The sequence below is a fragment of the Tympanuchus pallidicinctus genome, unplaced genomic scaffold, assembly GCF_026119805.1.
Source record: "Tympanuchus pallidicinctus isolate F22 unplaced genomic scaffold, pur_lepc_1.0 scaffold3, whole genome shotgun sequence".
Taxonomy (NCBI): Eukaryota; Metazoa; Chordata; class Aves; order Galliformes; family Phasianidae; genus Tympanuchus; species Tympanuchus pallidicinctus.
Window position 1 is genome coordinate 28,741,202 of NW_026294747.1, and position 22,496 is coordinate 28,763,697.

At 39.5% G+C, this 22,496-nt stretch overlaps 2 protein-coding genes across 5 annotated transcripts in view; one reads left to right on the forward strand and one right to left on the reverse strand.

The window, feature by feature from the left end:
- The first annotated feature begins 1,132 nt into the window (after positions 1 to 1,132).
- On the forward strand, positions 1,133 to 4,876 carry SRP14 (signal recognition particle 14). The gene is made up of 5 exons (XM_052693193.1): positions 1,133 to 1,272; positions 1,508 to 1,580; positions 2,365 to 2,477; positions 3,633 to 3,665; positions 3,983 to 4,876. Exons 1-5 carry the CDS (start codon positions 1,249 to 1,251, stop codon positions 4,070 to 4,072), a joined length of 333 nt encoding a protein of 110 aa, XP_052549153.1. The 5' UTR covers positions 1,133 to 1,248; the 3' UTR covers positions 4,073 to 4,876.
- Positions 4,877 to 5,712: 836 nt separating this feature from the next.
- The window catches only part of EIF2AK4 (eukaryotic translation initiation factor 2 alpha kinase 4), a 32,975-nt gene continuing 16,191 nt past the window's right edge, over positions 5,713 to 22,496 (reverse strand). Inside the window, exons 19-39 of one of the 4 annotated variants that reach the window (XM_052693190.1) lie at positions 22,046 to 22,147; positions 21,446 to 21,496; positions 20,178 to 20,414; positions 19,560 to 19,635; positions 18,235 to 18,356; positions 17,100 to 17,149; positions 16,841 to 17,009; positions 16,236 to 16,352; positions 15,460 to 15,525; positions 14,759 to 14,929; positions 14,086 to 14,220; positions 13,846 to 13,953; positions 13,046 to 13,174; positions 11,973 to 12,059; positions 11,381 to 11,493; positions 9,727 to 9,785; positions 9,078 to 9,175; positions 8,369 to 8,437; positions 7,767 to 7,811; positions 6,608 to 6,732; positions 5,713 to 6,151 (exon numbers count right to left, since the gene is read on the reverse strand). In XM_052693190.1, coding sequence (XP_052549150.1) covers positions 6,097 to 6,151; positions 6,608 to 6,732; positions 7,767 to 7,811; positions 8,369 to 8,437; positions 9,078 to 9,175; positions 9,727 to 9,785; positions 11,381 to 11,493; positions 11,973 to 12,059; positions 13,046 to 13,174; positions 13,846 to 13,953; positions 14,086 to 14,220; positions 14,759 to 14,929; positions 15,460 to 15,525; positions 16,236 to 16,352; positions 16,841 to 17,009; positions 17,100 to 17,149; positions 18,235 to 18,356; positions 19,560 to 19,635; positions 20,178 to 20,414; positions 21,446 to 21,496; positions 22,046 to 22,147 — 2,184 coding nt within the window. In that variant the 3' untranslated portion in view covers positions 5,713 to 6,096. Of the gene's footprint in view, positions 6,152 to 6,607; positions 6,733 to 7,766; positions 7,812 to 8,368; positions 8,438 to 9,077; positions 9,176 to 9,726; positions 9,786 to 10,303; positions 10,408 to 11,380; positions 11,494 to 11,802; positions 12,060 to 13,045; positions 13,175 to 13,845; positions 13,954 to 14,085; positions 14,221 to 14,758; positions 14,930 to 15,459; positions 15,526 to 16,235; positions 16,353 to 16,840; positions 17,010 to 17,099; positions 17,150 to 18,234; positions 18,357 to 19,559; positions 19,636 to 20,177; positions 20,415 to 21,445; positions 21,497 to 22,045; positions 22,148 to 22,496 lie in introns of those variants that run through there. The other 3 variants (XR_008209018.1, XM_052693191.1, XM_052693192.1) reach the window with 3 other exon arrangements.

Genomic DNA, 22,496 nt, shown 5'->3' on the forward strand with positions numbered 1-22,496 from the left:
ATCATTCTCATTCAGGTCTCTCCTGAAAATCAAACCCTGACAACAACCTCTCCAATGAGGAGCTCGTTGTGCCCGCTCCCCAAACGGGCAGCACTGGAGGCAGCGCATCCCTGCAGCGACTCCTTGCAGCGGCTGCCTCGGCTCACTGTGGATACAGGCTGCAGGGGCAGGAACCATCCCCATCTGAGCCCGGACAGGGCTTTGGCCTGTCCACACCTCTGAGCACAGCATGGGTTGTGTCTCCTGAGAATGTCAGCTTCAGGAAGACTTAAGCAGAATAAGCTCCTCACAGGTGAATTTGTATGTCTGAAACCTTCCCTTCTCAGCTGTCACACGTGGGAAAACACGACGAGGATAAGGCCATCCACGGTGAGGGAACGGCAGCGCTGCACGAGCGCACTTGCCGGGCCGCCGTGAGAACGGAGTTCCCGTACGGGCGACTGCGGCGGTGCCGTGACGGCTGCTGCGCAACGCCGGCTGTGCGCGATCATAGCGCCCTCTGCTGCCTCGCGGTTTGTCTGCAAGAACACAGCGAGCGACTGCCGACACCAGAGCGGACGTTTTGGGGACGGGACTCCGGTTCTAAATTGCTTGTTTGTTGTACTTTTAATGTATTGGGTAACGACCCCCCCGAGGATGACCACGCGAGGAGGCACGGCGGCCCTCCCGCAGCACCGCCGTGTGCAGGGATCAGCGCCCGCTGCCGGGGCCGAGCAGCCACCCGCGCATCTCCTTTCTATCCGTCTGCAGGGAATTCCTTCCACATCTGTGGCCGTGGGGAGGGACGACAAATCGCCTTTCCGCGGGAGGAGAGCTGCGAGGCCCGAGACCGCGCGCTGCCTTAGACCGCCGCCCACCGTCGCCCCAGCCCGCGGCTCTCCCCCCTGGGGTCAGCCGTTCGCACGGCCCGCTCCAGCAGCGCCACGCCAGCAGGCCGAGGCGCCAGCAGCCGAAGCGCCGCCCGTCGCAGCACCGCAGACGCCGTGCCGGAGCGTGGCGGCGGCGGCGCGTGGCTGACGTGGCGCTCCCCTCGGCGGGGCGGGGCCTCGCGAGGCGGTCGGCGCCGGCCCCGCCCCCCGTGCGCGAGACGCCGGGCCCACTCGGTCTCTCCAGCGGCGGGAGGGAAGGGTGGGGTGCGCGTGGCTCCGCCTCGCACCGCGCATGCGCTTCTGAGCGCGTGCGTGAGTGAGTGAGCGAGCGAGCGCGGCGCTTCCGGCTCGGCTGCGCGGCGTGGAGCCGAGCGGGGCGATGGTGCTGCTGGAGAGCGAGCAGGTGGGGCCGCGCCGCGTAGCCGCACGGTTGGGGCTTCGGGGCTCGGCATTCGGGACTCCGGCCGGTCACCGGCCGCGCGAGGCGTCCCCGTGCTGGCCGTGGCGGGAGGAGGCCGGGCGGGACCCCGGGACGCGCCAGGCCCGGCCCCCCCCGGTCGGGGCTGTGCGCGCGGCTCCGGGCGAGCGGGCCGGCGGCGGAATCCGCAGCCAGGCGGTGTGGTGTGCTTGTGTTGCAGTTCCTCACGGAGCTGACGAGACTCTTCCAGAAGTGCAGGACTTCGGGGAGCGTTTTCATAACGCTGAAGAAATGTAAGTGTTCGGTGTGGCGGCCGCGGCGTTAAGAGGTGCCGGTTTAAATCGGTGCTGCTAAGAGGTGTGGGCGTCTTCGGGGCGTCTGGCGAGAGCGGCATGGCGCGCGCCAGCGGAGCCGATACCCTGCGGCTGTGTTTCGAGCTGCGGGCAACGTGGGGGCTTTCTGGTTGTTAGGCGCTAATTGGAAGCTCTTAGGCTTCTGGAAACGGAGAATTAAAACGTTCTTAACCTTTCTTAAGTTTCTCGATAGTTATTGGTGGGTTCCAATTGGATGTGAGAGGAAAATTCCGTGCTGTGAGGACAGCGGGTGGTTGGAGTGACCTCCTCAGGGCTGTGACGGGTCTTCCAGCTCTGGAGACCTTGCAGGTTCGGCACGGCGAGGTGGTGGCAGCTCGAGGGGCCCTGCTCCCACGAGAAGGGTGGGCAGGCTGTGATCTGAGATTCCTCGCCGTCTGGGCCGTGCTGTTTCTGCAATAGATACCCGGGGCCGTAGTTTAAATCACTTTGAAGCCTGGTGCTGCTGAAATAAGCAGCCCATACAGCGTGTCTGTAGGAGAGCTTGCGTATTTTTCTTGGCTTTCTTTTCAGGCAGAACCAGTTTATGTGGTGGACCATTCTGCAATTGCAGAGGGAGGGATCTGAAAAATTTTCATTCATTTGAGGCTGTTCTAAATTTCAAGGTGTTTTACTGATCTCATGAGCAATTTGTAGCATCTCAGGTCAGCAGGCATCGCACGATTTTAGTGAAATGTGAATAAACATTCTCTATTTGCCAATACAGATGATGGTCGAACAAAACCAGTTCCACGCAAAGGCCACGTAGAAAGTTTTGAGCCAGCAGACAATAAGTGTCTTCTAAGAGCTACTGATGGAAAGAAGAAAATCAGCACAGTGGTGAGTGACAGCTCTGTGTTAGAATGATGAGCAGCCCTACTTGGCTTTTATGCAACACTCCCGTATTTAAGTGAAGCTGCCTTAAGTGGATTGCACGAGAACTGCCCCCTTTGTTCTACATGGAAGTAACTGAAGGCACAGCTGACATTGGGATGCCAAAACGTTACACTTACTAAGTGTATTACAGATAGGACAACTGTTTAGTTGTACTTTCTTTACCAGATTTTGCTTCAAAATGGTATTGCTGAGCAAGCAGGAAAGGACTGTGTCTGTTTTCCACAACCTTGGGTGTTGAGGGAGGGAGAGGGGAAACTGATTCTAGAGAGATGAGGATGGTGTGGGCAGAAAGCCACGGGACAGTGATGGAACCTGCAGGGTGAGAAAAATGCCATGGCTACAGGGAGAAAGGTCCTACAGTCAAGCTCAGGTGATGGAGGCAGCTTCTTACAGAGCTTGATGGAATTAACAAAGATAGGCCTGGCATTACTGTAGCAGCCAGGAAATAGGGAGATGTTCTTTGACTGAAGTAGTAGAAAAAGGATTCTTGTTTCTTGTCAAGGATATGTGGTATGGGGCAGACGCTTTGAAGCCTCAATCGTACTTAGCATGCCTAGGTTTCTTTGTTTGTTTAAATTACCCCCTCCCTCATTTACAGAGCTTCTTGTATTTCAGGAAATGTTAACTTTTGAAGTTGGGGACCTGATGTGTTTATTTTGAATAAGAGATTGGGAAAGGCTTTAGCTGACTTTAAATGTCCTCTGTGATGTAATCTAAGGGAAAGCATTAATTTTAGAAATAATTGAGAGAATCTGGGCTATAGCATTTCATTCCAGGATTTGTGTTTCCACCTACAATTAAAGCGTGACCTCATAGTAGAAGCAAATATTCTTTACTAGAATGTTTCTTCACCTCTTTCCTATGTGAAAATGAATGGATTTGGGAAGGACAACCTTCTGAGGATTGCTTTAATCTAATTAGGAGTGTTTTCAGTTTTCTATGTCAGTGAAGTATTATGGCATGTCAGTACAGCCTATGTGTATATGTACATATACGTGATGTTGTGAAAAGAGATAGCTACTGGTGGGTGAATATGTACTGATAGCTTGTAATGGAAGCCAGTGCTCTCTTGGTTAACCTCTGGTATTACTTTTGTAGGTGAGCTCAAAGGAAGTAAATAAATTCCAGATGGTAAGTTTTGCAAGCTTTCTATTTTCCTTTTCTGTAGGTATTGGGGAGTAGGCAGTAGGAGCAATGGAGAGCTGGGGCCAGGTTGGTTCAGCACTGCACTGGCATACAGATTAATCTCAGACAGCACACATCCATCCATGTAAAACAATTCAGTGGTTTTATCTAACTTTCTACATTGGTTTAGAAACAAGTTTCCCAGGGTAGTAGAGAAAGGCTATCTGTAACTGAGAAAATGAAGATACGCATCCATGAACAGTATGTAAACTAGTATATACTTGAAGTATCTCTTCTTTTAATGGTTCTAATTGTTGTTTCAGGCGTATTCTAATTTGCTGAGAGCTAACATGGATGGCTTGAAGAAAAAGGACAAGAAAAGCAAAAACAAGAAGAGTAAAGCAACGCAGTGATGGACAGTGTCCTACCATCACTGTAATAGACTTGACCCTTGCTCAAAGCAAAGTCCATTTCTTTTTGAGTTACCACTTGTCTTTGGCTTTTCTTTTCCAGCAGGATACTGGGATGTGATCAGTACTTTTGTTTAAATTGAAAGGCAGAAGGTGCTTTCTGTGGATTGTTGTATGGCAGGAGTATTTACAAGATTTTACCAGAATAGCTTTACACTCGTCTGCCAACTAGTTTTGTACTTATACTGCTGTATGTTTTGTATTATACAAGTGGGCAGTGCAAAACCCATCTAGGGAGTAACAGGTGAAGAGTAATGCACAGCACCATGAGCAAAGTGAGACTGGAACAGGAGTCTTGGTGACAGATGCCCAGTTTTATAGATAAGCCGCAGTAATACCAGGGAAAGCAGGTGCCAACCTATTACCAGGAACAGCAGCTTTCCTGTTTGTCTTATTTTGAGGGACTTGTTTACACGATGCAGTACAGATGTCTGTAAGGCAGCCAGAATGTGTTTGAGCTCCCACAGAGCTTAGCAGCTGTGCCTTTTCTCCATGCTGACCCAGCTGTGCTGAGCCTGGCTTGGGGCGGGGAGGGCAGGGCAGGATACTGCATCATGGTTCCTTCAGACATAGCTTAAGAATGCTTGTGTCACCTGAGCGTTTGTTTTTTAAGGCTTCATCCTTCAACATATTCAGGGATCTGGATTTCCCCATTTTCACATCGTAAAGTAACTCCTTCATATGAGCAGATGTAAAAGATGAATACTTGTTCCTATTAAACACAATGAGAAATGGATTTAGTTGTAATGACTGATGTGACTTGTCTGGTGAATGGCTAGGAATTATCCCATTATCTGTGACTTTAGGACCAGTACTGCCAGAGTTACTTCATGTTGCTGTTGCAACCTCACAGTTCTCGGAGGTTTTTGGGCTGATTTGTCATTGACCTTACATCTTTATATGTTCTAATTTCACCCTCCTTGTCGCTGTGAGAAAAAGGCAGAATAGGTGGGTATTTCTTAATGCACCGACCTTCAGTGCTGAGAACAATCCTTTGTTTTAAGAGAAAGAAGTAGGAACAAGTTACTTAAACACCAGTGTATGTCCAGGCATAGATTGCTTTTTTTGCATATTCACTCTGGTATATTGAGATTGATGTGACATATAATGCATTATATACAGCAACTAAGGCTGTTACTCATCCTTACATTTATTCAGCTTATTTTTCCTGATGTGTTGGGAGTGCAGCTTAGTTTTAAATACACACACTAGTAATTCGAAACAGCATTGACTGGGAAGAAATTAAGATTCCTTTAATCATTATGTCTTCAAAGGCTTTCTTCATGTGGATTCTAAACTTAAGTTTGCTAGTTCAAAACTTCTGTTACGCTTCTAAGTATGTCAGGTTTCTCTGAAGTCTTACTTTCAGGACCTTCACGTTTAAAATAAGTTTTTCTGCATAGGGTTTAAGTTCTGTCTCCCATGGAGCAGCTGTTTGTTTTGAATGGGAAAGTGTGGGAGCAGGATGGATGTAGGCAGCCAGGCTTGCAAAATTCAGCTTCATGTGTTTTATGAATTCAGCTACCATGTTTTACAGAAAGATTTAAGATGAATTAAAAAAAGACAAAACTTTCTAATACATATTTCAAAAAGGCTCAGTAGCCAAACCTTTTATTACCCAAAAGTTCTTCATCAAAAGTCATTTACAGTAGAAGATAATCATATTCTCTAATCCTTGAACTGAGATTCTCATTTCAGCATTGTTGCATAAGGACATAAATGGCATTCTAAGCTGAATTTAAGTAAATCATTTTACACTTACACAGCTGCTAATTTCCATTGTAAGGGAGCAAGAATTACACAGTAATACATATCTCTGGCTGTAGTCAGACTGCTTCTTTAATACCTATAAAACATTTATTTCCATTTCTTGGAATAAATTTACAGCTTATATTACAAATGAAATTCCTTTGTGGAAAACACTGTTGTCTGTTAGTAAGAGCATCCCATAAAAGATGCTCCGAGCACTAAAACAAAACCTTGCATTCATCTCGGTAACTGTACAGGATGAGCACAGGAACCCTGCAAAGGAAACAAAAATAATCTTTTTAAATTTGTGTCAGATTCCAATTGTATTCTTTCAAAACAGGAGGAACTCAGAAGTCCCACCCACAAGGAAAGAGGGTCACAGTGCACTTGTGGAAACAAGTAGTGGAAACATACTTGAACATATTTGTATTTACTATTCAGTCGTTTGAAGAAAGCAACAAAATAAATGAATGAGTGCAGTTTAGAATTTCTTGAAAAGGCTTACGAAGGGTAGAATTTAGATTACCTGAAGTGAGGATTAGATGGTGTTAACCCCCCATTTTGTTTCCTGTTAGCCAAAAATAGCACTTGAAGAAACAGGCCTGAATATTTCTTTTTTGTACTTGGGGAGAGGGAAAGGGGAGAACAACCGAAGAGCAGCTTATTAGATGAAGCTGAAATGCAGAAATCGATGGGATATTTCATGCACCTTTAAGAACCTAGATTTACCTCTTCTCCATTTTGATACTGTAAATTTCATCACAGATTGCTTGCAAGTATGAACATCTCTGTTTTGGCCATCGTGACATCAGTTGTCTCACAGTAGCATCAAAGGCATGTCTGGCTCCATCAAACTAAGGAATAAAATGACAAGAAACTGTAGTATTCTCTAGTGAAGGAAGTGCTTCTCTTGGAAGGATTCAGTGTTCTGAACAGTGTAATGTCAATTCTCCTTAATCAAACAGGGTATTAAAAGGATTTAAATTTGCCTTTATTGCTTAAGAAAAGGTGTTAAGAATGAAGCTTTTCAGTGATTGCTTAAGAAAAACAGTTCAGCAAACAAGGAAGCTCTATCCTTTTAGCAGTGCTGGATGGAATAAGAGAATTTTAGCATAAGGGCAGTGAAAATTGATGGATACAAGCTGATCATGTGCCTGTTCCCTGATAAACTATCTCCATGTTTTGGAAGACTGGGTGAAAGAGGTATTTTGAAATGTTCTCATGTTTCACTGAAGTCTGATGACTGCGTGAGCACTGCTTCAGAGCAGAGCAGCGTTGTGGGAGGTGTTAAAAGGAGTACTAGATCTACATCCTTCTACAGGCAGGATGTCATTTGTATTTTTGGGGAAGATGGAGAGGTCTCCAACTGTAGTTAAGAACTTCTGACTTCAAAGCCACTGCTTTGTCTACAGCATTCTTTTTTCCTAATCAAATAGCTTCTGAATTGTTAAAGGGGCCTATATAATACTTATACATCTTGTTTTTCTTGGCTTTACTAAGAAAAGAAGTTCCAGCTGCTGTACTCGTATCAACTGCCTCTGTGTCTCGGGTCCTCCTTCATTAACAGCTTCAAGAAAGAAACAACTTTGCTGAGACTGCAAGTTAAAACTTACTTGTTTTGGAAAATACACAACAAGTTTGGATTTCAGATAACTTCTGGGAAAAATCCATAGCTTTGGATTAGGATCTCCTAATGGTGTCTTGTGTAACTTGGGCATTTCCCAAAAAGGTTTTTCTAGCCTCAGTTAAGCTCTCTGGGTAGAAAATTGCTTTCAGGTTTAAAGCCTAATTCAAATTCTTCAAAGGAGAACAAATACAACAGGCAAATTGTACGTTCATCTAACCTACACTTCCACTAGAGTTTCAACTACAATACTTAATTGCTTACCTCTAATAATAAGAAGTGTATCAGAGTTTCTTTTGGCAGATCTACCTGCAGCAATATCAAGAAATGAAATATTTAACATTTCTATCATCAGTTTGCCAACTGGGGATTAGCTGCAGTAAGGGGAGTCACTTTTTCAATTCCAAAGAAGCACTCATGCTGACAGTGCTAGGAATATACAAAGCATTTAAAATAAACTGGTAAAGACAGATTCCATTATGGAATGTTCCATACAGGTGCAGGCAAATAGGAAGTACTTTTTTCTTGAAAAGCATACACCAAAGTCTGAAAGCCATATACAACAGCTGGATCAGTTTAACTGTAAGAACAAATCTGGCAGGAACAAGTTACTAAATTACCACAACAGGATAAGTACAGCTTAAGACCTTACAACTAAGTACTTGTTCCATTTTGGTGTGTACAATTGGACAGTACAAACAGTCTGAGATACTTCTCAAGGATTAAAGATGCACAACGTGGCCAAGAGTTTCTTTGGTTAATTTGCTGTCCCTAATGCAAGGCTTGTAGTAGCAGTTTCTTCCAGATGCATCATTGAATTCGATTACAGATTTGAAATTAATTTAAGCTTTTGCCAAAATACTTACTGCCAAAATCTCAATTTCACTTGTTTTCTGTTGCAAGCTAGAAACAAATGTCTGCAGTCTTGTTTGCACCTGTCAACAAAAGATGGCCAAAAGTAATTCACTGCTTTTGTGACCAAGGTGGAGAACAACTGTTCTCTGTTTCATAGATTATGAGAACAGAAGAGGCTGCTTCTAGCACGAGATGCAGAACTACACATTTAAACTAAAATTCACCGTCAGTATCACTTTCAGTAACATCCACAACAAACCTTGATAAGTAGACAGGAAGGAGACTGGGGCTGAACAATCTTGCTGTAATGATACAGATTTGGTAGTAGCAGTACTGCACTAAAGCAGACTGGGCTGCACACTAGGTTGTGAAGCCTGGTATATGAAGTTACAAGCTGCCTTTCTGGCTATTAGGTGAGAACCTATGACTGCAGGGCACAGCACAGTATGGCTCACTCTTCTTCATACTTATATACATCAAGTATCTATACATACACAGCTGTATAGCTAGCAAGCAAGCTACGATAATTTTGCAAAGGTAGCATTTTATAGAAACAGTTGCAGCCTTACATTAATGTCTTCTGTACTCTAATATCTTGAAGCCACTAACCCTAAGTAAGCAAACTGATAATTGTATTGTCACATCGTGCAATCTTTTTACATTACAATAATACTGTATTTCAGAGGCTTAGTTCTTTATACTTATTGGGCACACGTGTACCTGAATTTCTTGGCGACGTCTGGCACTGGCAGATAACTTCTCAGGAGCTATAACACTGACATTAGGCACTACAAGAGTTCCATGCGACTCAAATGCACCTAAAATGTAGAGTTTTACATTGTATTCTCTCATAACAGGAAAAAAAAAGTAGCAAGAAACAGAAAATTCACCAATAAGCTTAACATGTAGTGCAGGATTTAAAAAGCTGCTAAAAAGTACAGTTAATCAAGCCCATTGGAGGTGAAATAAGCATATAAGTTCTCAAAATGCATGCCTATGACTGTGAAAGGCTGGCTGGCGTGAATAAAAATTTGATATCTTATGTCAAGAAAGTGCTGTACTAAAAAGTTCCAAATGGCTTACAAAATTTATAAAAGAACTTAGTATACACAGTATCAAAAAAGGAAAGCTATTATAAGATTGAAAAAACGATTTAATGCACAGACCCAGGAGAAAGTTTGTTTTAATTCACTTTGAAACGTGTTTGAGAGTAGGGGGAAGTGTTTCTGAGAAGATGCACTGCTAGAAAATGTGTCCCTTTGCTGACCTTGGCAATACTTGCAGAATGTATGATCCAGCAAGATCTTCTAACAGAACTCAACACAAAGAGAAATCATTTTCAGTGATTTATTAAGTGGAGAATAAATACCTGAACTATTAGCGAATGATCCCTTTTGGTTTGGTACTGAGAGGTTATCTGAGGTTTCTCTGAAAGTTAACAAGGACAGTTAAGGAAACAAATTAACAATAATGAAGGCATGCTCTGATAACACATGGTTTCAGGCTGTGGTTCATGCACAATTATTTCATTCCAACAGATAAATTTATGCTTTGTTCTGGAACAGACAGGAACTCATACAGGATTACATTAGCAAATTTGATGCATCAGGCCCAGCAAACGAGAAACGATTGTATTGCTATTGTATTGGACTACTGCTTGTCAACAGCACAGCAACCCTTGTGTTAACTTTAGCTACAAACAGCTGTGCTGCCCATGATTCAGGAGTGATTTAGATCCTAATGCTAGAATATATTAAGAAAATTTTGTCTCTAAATCGTTAACTTAATCAACTCACAGATTTCTGAGAGTTGATACTGGTGATACCAGAATACCAAAGCAGTGTTTACACTTGAGATCTTACAAATCAAAATTAACTTTTGATTATTTGGATCCATTTACTTTGACAGTACTACTATGATTGTAATTGTTGCATTTTTATTATTACCAAATATGATTTTTTCTCTGTATTCTGCTCCCAGGATCTAAAGGTAGTCTTTAGAAAGTATGCTTTTCTTTCACAGCATGAAAGAATATATAGATCCTACAGATCTGCCACAAAACACATGAGAACAAGGTTAGTTGCAAAATGCCACAACTGGCAGAGGCCAGATAAAGGAAGAATGAGGTGGGCAGCAGATGTCATCCACCTGCACACAACATTTTTGAGTTACGCATTTCATAGCATAAAGATTTTCTTTACTGTTAATTCAGAAATATTACGGATATCCAATCTGTTGGCTTATTCATATAAACTAGAATTCAGACACTCTTCCTGCTATCGCTACCGTATTTACATACACATGTACGTATATGTAATACAAATGTATAAATCAGTGTTCCAGCATATATTTTATAATATATAATATAATATTATATATATGTATATATAATATTTTATAATATATAATATAATATTCTATGCGTAACAGCTCTACTGCTTGTGCACAGCAGTGTAACTGTTGCCTTTCCTGTGATTTCTGCATTGCTGTTCAGCACAACAAAGAGTAATTTCAGCAAAGACACACAGTCCTGCTGCACACCCTGAGTCTTTGCCAGGTGTTACTTTCACGTGTGCCAGTCAAGGTATGCAGTTGTGCTGGAGTCACACATTCATTTTTACCCTATGAGCGCTGCCTCAAAATGAGAGGGACCTGCTGCTTAAATTCTTTGATTACAGAGTGCATGAATGTAAATCATTTCTAGTCAGTAATGGGAACTTGCAGGCAGTCCTGCCATACAAATGATACTGGTGTTTTAGTTTCATTTGAGCTGGATGGATACATACGTAGTCTTCTAATTTGAGAAGCACTAACCATGTTTCAGTATAACAGCTTCTAGGGAAATCAGTCTCTTAATAATAAAATTCTGTAGCTAAGCCTTTTGCTTTCTTCTCCCCTCAAAAAGAAATCAGTAAAGCTCATGTTCTATGTTGAGTACTACCAAGGTTTAACTGAGTATATAATTATTTCATTAAGAAAACCATATTTATGTCTTTACTTTGCGAAGAATTTTTTTAACTTACCTACTACATCTTTCATCACAGATTTTAGTTTTCAGTTTCTGGACCAGGTGATCTACTAAGTCGGATTCAAAAATCCTTTTCTCCGTCTGTCTGTCTTTCTCAAAGGATTTCACCTATGATGTATTTCAGTGAGTCTTAATGTTGTTTCTTAAAGCAGCATATGAATAAATGTCTCAAGACCAAACTGGGTTATTCACCTATTAAAGGTGAAGCAGTCAAATGGAAGAAGCTGTCATCATTAGCAATCAATCACTGTCCATTAAATCTTTGATTTCTATATATTTTCAACCAACTAATCTACTCCACATTCCCAAAGCTTAAACTATCTCATCTACTTTTATCTCATATGTGATAGATGACATTGAACAAAATGGTTCAGAGGTGCAGATACCATATTAATAAGAGCTTATTAGGTTTGGGGCTTTTCCTTTTAACATTCTAGTACTTAGCAGCCAAATCTACATTCACTTGAATTCCATCTACTGAAATATTTGATAGAAAAATGAAATGTTTATGATCCTAAGAAATAAAAAATACAGAACAGATTTATCAACCTGAAACACTACTGAATGTCCTCTGATACCACGCTTACCTTTACATGACTTCCTTCTTTGTCTGATACAAGAGCTACGTATGTAATCCCAGAACATCTGCAATACTCTTGCAGTTCTTCCTGGGACTGAAATAGGAAAAGGGAAAGAGGAATGGGATGCAAATTTAACAAATTTAAACTGATCACTTAAATAATCAGTTTCCCATCTTCAGTTACAATAACTTTATATGCAGCAGTCACATTCAATATGGAAAGTTCGGAGCGAGGAAAACTTTACTAACAAGTCCAGGAGATGAATCTTAATTTTGCATGGATACATTCACCTAACATTCTCTAAGAATCAAAATTTAAGTCTATACTCTAGGCAAAATGTAAGTCTAAGCCCTGCAGTCCCAGTTCCTTCACAGAATGTTGGTTGGATCCTCTTTCTGGGCAAGGCATGCTCACCAGCACAACACCTCTCCCAGCTATCCAACCCTTTCAGCAATGCAGCACTGGGGTAAATGACTGTTTCCTCTTTGCCATCTGTCCTCCAAAAGGAATCATTAGTAATAGAAGATAAGTGAAATGCAGTCCAGTCTCCTTTCAGCATAGGTAAAGATGCAAGGATGTACGCCTGCAACGTACAGCTGCCTTCACTGTAGACTATAAATGCCTTTAATGCGTTTCAACAGATTTAGAAGATAACTGGAACCAACCAAGGTCTATTTGGAGATCCATTCTGTTAGGGTGGCACCTTCAGGTCACCTCTTTCATTGCCTTCACTGGCAATGAAATATGCTTAAATGAGGCCAGTTAGCTCTGTGACTTTATTCTGTGACTTTCCCCCTTCATTCCAATACAGCTTGGACTCTACACTCAGTTTATAACCAGGGAAGGTCACTTAATTCCACTGTGCTCTGAGGAGTTCTCCTACACATTTTTAAAAGGTCTGGTAGCTGAAGAGCATGCAAGGACAGTGAGAATCTACCCAAACAGCAACCTGCATTCTCAGTTTTCTGAATTTGTGATTCAATTACAACTAATTTTAAAAAATTGAAAAAGGATGGTCTCAGCCTGTGCTAATCTTAGAGAACAGCAACATAATTAATACATGTAGATAGAAATTCTACCTGGGACCAGTCATACATTATTTCAGCTGGAATTCCTGCAGTCCAAAGTTTCTGAACAATATTGATAGCTCTCCCCATTGACATCTGACCAACACTTACAACCAGCAAGTCACATGAGCTGACAGAAATCTGGAGGAAAAGTAAGAACAAGGGGGACAATATTAGCCACCAGACCATTTCCAGTTTATTAATGGAGTTAGAAGTAACTAAGAAGGATACATTTTTCATAATGTAACAACCTGCAAAAGGTGTTAGATCACCTCTTTCTAAAGCCACCCGAGCACATTTGGAAGGTGCTGAAGCTTACTCTTTGACAACAAGCAACTGCAAAGCCTCAGCCTACAAAAGCCTCCCAGCCTATTCTGTTCTTCCCTTCCCAATGAACTTAGCAATGTTAATTTATTCTTACAAAAAAATAGTTAATGAAATAACATATTCCACAACCAAATGAAATTGTGTGACATCCAAAGTCCATTTTCTTAAAGTTCCTTCCTGGAAGAGGCAAAATAAGAATAGCTGAATATCTACAGTTGTATTCTTTCATCTGAAACAGCATTTAAGCTGAGGAAAGGCCCATTACATTAAAAAGTTCTAAAACTGAAGATTGCCCGTTCCCTTGCTTCACTAAATAATGCTATGTGTAGACATGGAAGAAAACAAGTCAACTTGATGTTTGCTGTTTCAGAATGGTTTTTTGGATCACATCTGAATCTGTTATTTTTTGCCCATCTGTGGTTACAGGTAAGTTACTGTCAGAAGTAAGCAAACAAACATTCCCATCTCCCCAGCACCACACTTACAGTATCCTCCATACTGGAAACAGCAGCAGTTATTTTATCTATAGCTATGCTGACTCCAACAGCTGAAGGCACCGGTCCTACTGCCTGCGGTCCTCTAAACTGTGGGATCTGAAGATAAAAAAAAAAAAGACAAAACTAAAGAACCAAATAGTTATCTTTGGAAAATGTCAGAAAGATTTTTCATTTTTCACTTCTTTGTGTTCTCTGTTCCTATAAATTCATTAAGAGATGTACACATACCAGATGATCATATCTGCCCCCGGCAGCAAGAATTTCAGGCACAGTTCTTTGCCTTCTTTTGATGTATGCTACAAACTGGAAGATGATACCATTGTGTTGCTGTATTTTGTAAACTAGTCCCAGATTTATGGAAATCTGTAAAATAAAAATGCATAAGTGAACAATTCCTCTACCATTACTGGTTAATGTAATTTATTTCCCATTAGATGTATGCGCTAACAAGACTGTTCTCACATAAGAAGACATATGGAAAGATTATCTCCAAAGATTAAGATACGATTAAAAAGTAAGGAAACAATACCTGAAGCTTAACACATCACAAGAAAACTAAACAGCAAGCCATAAGGAAAGTGGAACATGATCAGTAAGCATCAGCTTTCTGCATTTAAAAAATATTTATAGCTTATTTCAAAACATTTCTTTACGCTTCAATCTTGGTTGGAAAGATAATCTGTTTGTAATTAGATAGAAATGGAGCCAGAGACTTACAACTGAAAAAAGATCCTGTTCTTCAAACACCTCTCCCAAAATGACTATCAATATTATTACCTGCTATCAAAGATCTTTCAGCGTGCTTTTTCTACTCTCAAATATCATTAGTTTGTTTTGTGATAAATTACAGGGCCCAGAAGCCTACAAACAACTGATTTATTAGCAAAGTGTTTCTACAAACCTGAAGTTTTATTCCAAGTTGTTTTAGCAGACCGATTACTTCCTCTAGATCCTTCATACCATGCTTCAGCAGCTGAGTCACGCCTGGCTTTTGTTTTATCATTGTGTTTAAAAATGGAAATACATTACTTGCTTCTCCCTTCTGTTCAATGAACCTGTAGAGTCGAGAAAGCTAAAAACAAAAACAACAAATAGCACCAGTGAAGGTGCTCATAACAGAACACTTTGAGAAAAATGGAAAATATTTGTCTGTTCAATATCAGCCTTTTTTTGCTTGTTTGACCTAGCAGCCTTTGTCTACCTACTGAGTTGAGGAAAGGAATGGACATTTACAACTCTCATTGGGGCATCCAGAAATCAACACAACTTTCTGTATGCACACTCATCAACGGTTGCTGACTTTTTTTTTTTAATAATTTCTCTCAGTTTGTTTTACTACACGTCACTGTACGGAATTCCATCTACCCTTTCATTACCATAGTTTCAAAAATATGTTTAAGAGAAGAGATTAACATGGAAAGTAGCCATACTGCAATGGAGAGCAGAACAAACTCAAACCACTTTCAAAGAGATTAATCTGTTTTGCACAGCGGATTTAACAATTGATTCTTTCATCCTGGTTGAGTAAATTTCAAAGTAAGTAAAACTTAAGTAGCTTATGGCAAGTTATGGGGAATTTAACAACAACTTAAAATTACTCACACTATTTGACGTGAGAGAGAGATTACAGAATTTGGCTTCCACTTCTCTTTTAGTTAGCTTTTCAGTCTGCAAGAGAAAGAAGTGCAAACATATTCAGAGCAAGTACGTTGCAGCAAACATTACTGCTGAGAAGAATTAAAACACAAGGCTCCAATGCTTTTAATTACAGGCTGTATTCACAAACTTCAATCGTACCGTAAAAAAGCAAAGCTGATAAGTAACACATTTTCTACTGATGTTTTAGTGAGGCCATATTTGGCTTAGTCGAAGGAACAGGAAGAAGTATAAAAATGTAAACTTCTGTTGAAAAGCACTTCTGCGTAAATGAATACAAGAATTCCCATGTGTTAATTAAAATGATAACAAATAAAATTAAATAATTGAAAATTGAACCATAAAGCATTATGAAATAGACATTTTTTTGGATTTAAATACTACCTTAATAATTTAATTTCATCCATTTTCTTTGCTTATTAAGTGGAAAAAAATATACTATGATATTAAGATTCATTTATTTTTACCAGTTCTTAACTACACAGGTGAATATTTACCACATGAATACTTATTTAAAAAATTATCTCAAAACATCCAAATTCAGAAATAACTGAGAACATATTAATCTGAGTTCACTGCCCAAAGGTAGGCAGCCTTTATATCTAACAGGATGTTCCTTGTTACGCTGGCGATGCCCTGTTACTCATTTTTAGAGATGGCTCCTCTAAGTAAGATACCCTAATCTATGTCTACGAAGATTAGTTTAATAATTCATATCTTACCACAGCATCATAGAGAATGATGTAAACTTGATTCAGTTTCTCCTCTGGTATCCCACAGTGCAAAAGTATAGCTTTCAATAAGGAAGTATGGTTCAAGTAGATACTGTAATTTCTTTCCTGAGTTCAAAAAATAATAATAATTAAAATAAGTAAATAAATAAATGAAAAGGAAGAAAACGAGGAACGTTTTATTAGCATTTCTATTCACCTAAGCACTAAGGAAAACACACATGCAAAAAGAAAACTCACAGGTTTTATAAACCTTCAGTAACATCTCCAACTGTTCAGACCTCTCCTTCCATCACCTTACCTTTCATTTATAAATGAAGAATGGCAAGGATTGCCCCATTCTACAGTAATTACTTGCCCAACAGAAGGCAGATCTATTTCAATGGCACTGTAGGGACTCGGTTAGTATTTCTGATGCACACACAAATTTTTGCATCATTTTATGTTCACCTACGAAAACACACAACAATGTTCTACACATGACTATTGGTAAAACCTGTAAGCAGAAAGTTCTGTACATTAACTTACATTAACATTTTGAGATGGAAAAAGAGGAAAAAAAAACATAAATCAAAAGGTACAATTAGAGAATCTACCTGTAGCACTGAAAACTCCTGAATGATTTCTGAAATTGCATAAATGGTTTCTGCTAAAGGCAAAAAGCTATTTCCAGTGGATGTAATAATGTCAAATGCACATTCCAGAAGTTCTTTGGGATGACAGCGGTCCAACTTCCGAGGTCTGAAAACTCGCTCAATACAGTATCTGAGGGAAACGTTGAAGAACAAATCAGCATCTTCAGCATTCAGTGTCATGTAGCACAGCATCTCTGCACAACATCCACACGTCCCTTACCTTTTCAAGTTTGATATATTGTTTCTAGCTACAAATCTTGCAAAAGGAATCTGGAAAACAAAACAAAAATTGTTCAAACAAAAGTGGTCTAGTGATGTCCTTACGCGGCAGGTGAATTACTAGCATGCAATCAGCATTTCTATTCTCACATGTAATAATGCCATAAATATTTGCCATGGCCAAACAACATAAATCATCTTTGTGGCAAGTCTTAAACAACCACACACACACGAAAAAAAACAACGGAAAACAAAAAATGTTCCTAGGACAGCTTGGAGAAGGACAAAATACATCATAAACTTGTCTTGAAGCCTATTAAAATGTACTGTCAGCTATTTTGTTGTTTAGAGAAAGATACAAAAAATTGTTTAATAAATCATTGATCAACACATCTTCCAAAACAAAAAAGTCCAAAAGAGAGATAAATACTGTAGATGCTGCACGTGTCCTTAACTGTGAATCACACTGTATAACTGAATGTTCTAAATGCAAAGGAAAGGGGAGTCACACTGGTGTTAAATTAATGTAAGAGATAAAAGGTCAGGTAATCTACCTGTCAGTAATAAACACAAAAATAAAATTTAAAGCACTTAAGTTTTAATTAAGTGCAAAGCAATTAACAATACCAGTATTACCTATAATTGAGTAGTGCTGAATCATGGATAGTAAGATTTCAGCTACACATGCTGTTCCTCTCAGAGGAGAATGATGCTTAACTGTGTATGTTAGAGAGGGACATAAAATTGGACAGAATGTTGCATGTTCTTTAGGAAGACATACAAATAAGAAAGGGATGAGAATATTTTTTCATTTATCACAGGTAAAATTATTTGCCTCAAGTACGCACAAGAAAAAAAAAGCAGCAGTGACATCTACCACATTTATAATGTAGCATTACCTTTACCTTTGGTTAAAAAAAGAGAAAAGGAAATAGTGCACCTCTTCCCTAAACAGTCAGGGCTGCAGCTGTCAAAACCAGGAGGGCAGCATTAAGAAAAACATAACAGATGCTGAAAGATGTACTGCTTCAGCAGTTAGGGAAAGTGCACACATTAAACCAAACTCAGTGAGCTAAATGTATGGACAAACAGCCATCTTCAACTCCAGCACTGCCAGCAAGGAAGATAACACTTACTCTGAGGTCATAAGGAAGCATAACCAGCATCCCACTGTGATCCATGAAATAGGAAGCTTCATTATGTTCATACAGTTTTTTATTTCTAGGCATTAGCAATGGAGTTTGCAGCTTGATGGCTCCTACACAAAACCAGCACAATGCTATTATCTTCAGAAGTAACATCTGTTTTTGCAAATTCATGAACAACTTTGCAGTGATCAATATCTTTTAAAATTACATTCTTTTAGATGTCTTTAAATGGTGGAATAGGAAAATCTATTAAAGAAATCTATCAAACAGACTTTGATGTTCAGTCTTCCATGCTCAGAGTGCAGCCACTGTTCTATCTGAATCTAATCCTCACTGAAACTCTACTATAAATGATAATATCACTAATCATGGAAAAAATACTTGGGGGGAAAAAACTTAAAAAGCTCCAAATACAAGTTACTCTTACAGATGGCAGATAAAATCTAACAGAAAATACATCCAGCTCCCCTGTCTTTTCTGACAATTTTTCACTCTTTTAATCTCCAAGCTGCTGATAAATGCTAGAAAGTTTGATAAGTTTTAATGGAGGGAAAAGAAGTAACTCATCTTTATTTGGCTTCATATTTCCCAGTTTCTCTTCTTTTATTACTGCGAAACCCCGATTGTGTTTAATCAGATTGTGATCTACCAGGAAATCTTCCAGTTTCTGTTTTAAAGATTACTCGTTTTTATAGAAAATATAACAAACCATACAATAGCACCACATAAAACATTTCAGACGGGGCAGTATGTACATGAGTTTTCTTCCTTTTTTAAAAACTAATTTGAAGCAAATACTAATGAGTAGATGAAGTCACAGAGAGAAAAACCACTGAAGACTGTTGAAGATCATGACACTAGCTCTGGCTCAGGAAGTCTCCCAAGGGCACATCTGAGAGCAGTATCAATGAAAGCACCACTGTATGGCTGCTCTGTTCTTACTTCCTTTCCTTGGCCATTTGCCTTGTGGCTCCATTCAGAGGGAGGGTGCTGTGTCACATGGATGTCTGGTCTTTCACTGTAGGGCTATCCACATATTCGTATCTAAATTTAACGTAGCATTCTGCATCTGAAAGCTCCTACAGCTTCATCAGAACCAGATACGTTCGAAGATGAAATTAAGATTTTAACTGTTCTTCCTATGGAAAACTTAAATCATTCAGACTTCAAGTTAACAGCCAAAAATTTAAAATTTCAAATAGTACCCAACTACTGAACAAACTCTGTGACTCGTGATAGCAAAATCGTTCCTTTCCCTTAAATCCACTCAGTCATGAAAAAGGGAAATGAACAACTTCTGTAAACACGCTCACCGTGTCTTTTAAATATCCGACCGATAGTCTCACACACGTGCTGCTGGATCTTGGCTGCCCAAACAGAAAAACTGCCCTGAAACCATCACAAATAAAAAGTACATACATAATTTATATGCAAGGAATATTCCACTTAATATAGGTAAAAAATATTGTACTATCTTCTTTCGCTATAATCAACTGTATTGCTTCCACAACAAAAAAGAACAATAGCTATACAAAGCATTATTTTACTGTCACCTTGCACTTCTTTACAAAGATTTAAGAACTTAAAGGATTATTTTACCATCATTAGAACAAGAGAAAACACTCAAAGCCAACAATTTATGCTGGCAATCAGATGCTAAGTACTATCAGTTTAAGAGAGGTTAAGAACAAAGCTTATTTCTTCATTGAAGAATCAATGTAAGGTTAAATACCAAGCGGGTTATGTGGGCCCCACATTGCAAATGCGTAGCTTTAAATAGTAACTCATGCAAAGGTTGATTTTAAGAGATAAAGCAATTATCTCATGTGTGCTTTGCAGTCAACCATAACAACTTTTTTTTTGTGGTTGATTTTTAAAAATCCAACTCAGGAAATAAACCAAAAACCCAACAGCCCTTAACAGCTACAAACCTTCAGCGTATCACTGTCGTAGGTGTAGTCTATAGCTGGAGAGATGCGCTGTGAAAATATCTGACTCATCATAGTGCGGTAGGCCTTGCCATCCACGTTGGCTAAGGTATGGTGAAGCACTTCATGAAGCTCAGACTCTTCCATTTGTGGTGGTGGAAGATGTTCACTTTTTAACAGCTCCACAGCTGTTGGTCTTGCTGCAGGGTCATGGTTCAAGAGCCACGTAATAACCAATCTCTACAAGTTAAATCAAAATTTTATTGTTTCTCTTATGCTATCAGTGTTTAAAATAAGCATTCTTAGGTACATCACAGGAATAAGATACTGAATATACAGGAAAAACAAGGAAATCGGGGTTTGAATCTTTAGGTTGGGTAATTCTTTGCTTATTCCAAGTATCTTTTGTTGTGGTATTACCTAAATAAAGAACTGCTAGAACAAATTGTTAGAAATTTGTTAGTCCATTTACATCTCTTGGGATGAAAAAAAACCACATCGTGACATTTATTGTGTATGTTATGCAAGCTCTGGCATTTCTATGAACAAAATCAAGAGAAAAGAGAATCGCATGCATAACAAACGTTTGTGAGTTACAGACACTACACAGTGTATTTCAGTAAACTGTGCAAGATAGAAACATTTTTATGGCTTTAGTGAGACAGACTGCTGTTCCACTACCAAAACAGACAAAAAGTTAATGCTAACTGTTAAAGAAAGAGTCCATTTGTACAAGGAAAAAATTTTCTCAGATGATTCAGAAAAAGTTACATTGCACCTTATCATTTCTTTCCTCTGCCATGGAGGCATAACTAAATAAGATGAAACAAAAAGAAAAAAAGAAACTATTCGAATCCATTGAGTACCTGTTGAATTGAGTTTCCAAAATAGCTCTTGGCAGAAGTATTCAAACTTAAAGCATTAATTTATGTTGTATCTCTCTTCCTGTTCTGTGACGCGGATCTCTTTCAAACATTTAAGGGTTAAAAAAACACAACTGCAATTACTTTGTGTCTAAAAGGTAAAATTGTCCCTCAGAGTCTTAAAGGTATGCAGGCAAATTCTGCATTTCTTCATGACTGCACTTAGGGAATTCTGAAGATAAGCATGTTTCCATGACAACTTTATTATTCTTTTGAGATCTTTTTCTTTCTTTGTTCTAATGTCAGATAGTAACAGTTTGGCAGGAATCATTAATTTAGAATTAAGTGGGGAAAAAACAAGTGTTTCTTGATAGGGTTATCTACTAGTTAAAATGTCTTCAAAATTACCTGCTTTGCATGCTTGACTTCATCGAAGTCTTGAGGAAATAAAATACTGGGCTACAAAACAAACAAACGGCATTTGAATTAGAACAGCACTGTGCAAGCTGTCTTACAGACACTGAGCACTGTTACTGACCATGGGGGAAATAAAAACAGAAAAAAAACAAAACAAAACCCATGATAAATTTAGTTTGAAGAGCTAACAGAAGGAATGTTAGTGAAATGCAAGTATGATGTTTGTGACAGACAATCCATACCCTCAGTCACTTATCAACAACAAATAAACTGGTTCTTGAGAACTCACTGGGTATAAACCCAGCTGTACTAAAGCCATGATCAGTTTATTGTTGAAGTTTACACCTCTAGTGTCTTGCAATAGAAAAATTAATTTCACTGAGACAGAACAGTGACTAATGGCAATAACATTAAGAAATCCAAAGTACATTAAGGAAATGCCACTAGGAGCTCCAATTCTTCCAATTATTCTTCCCTTCTACTTTTTTTTTTGTTTTTGCTTTTGTTTGTAAAGCACTCTCCATGGAAACATCTTTGCTTCTCTTAAGCTATTTGATGCTCAGAATTGATCCTTTATACCTGTGTACTTACTAATCTTAGCTGACCAAGAACAAAGATCCTTTCCGATGCAGTACTCATGGGATGGTAGGACATTTCAAAAAATATTATACCCAGACTGAACAGGTCCACTTTCTAGGGAAGAAAAAAATATAAAATTCACAAGTAGTTCTTTTAAATTTCCATGGAAGATGACAGCAGAAAAAATGCTTTGGTTAAATCTCACGTTTTAGTACAAGACGTGAAAGGCGTGGGTTGCCTTTATTTGCTCTTCTGTTTAACTTTTTAAAGGGACATAATCCATTAAGACCTGTTAGACTTCAATTACTTTTATCCTCACAGCACTGCCTTCACATAAAGGACTCTAGTTCGCTTTTAAAGCACTCTTGCTTTGAGATTCAGCTTCTTTGTGCATATAACCAGGATGCTCTCTAATGAAAAAAAAAAAAAAGTACTGCCATTCCCTCAAAGGACAATCTAGGAA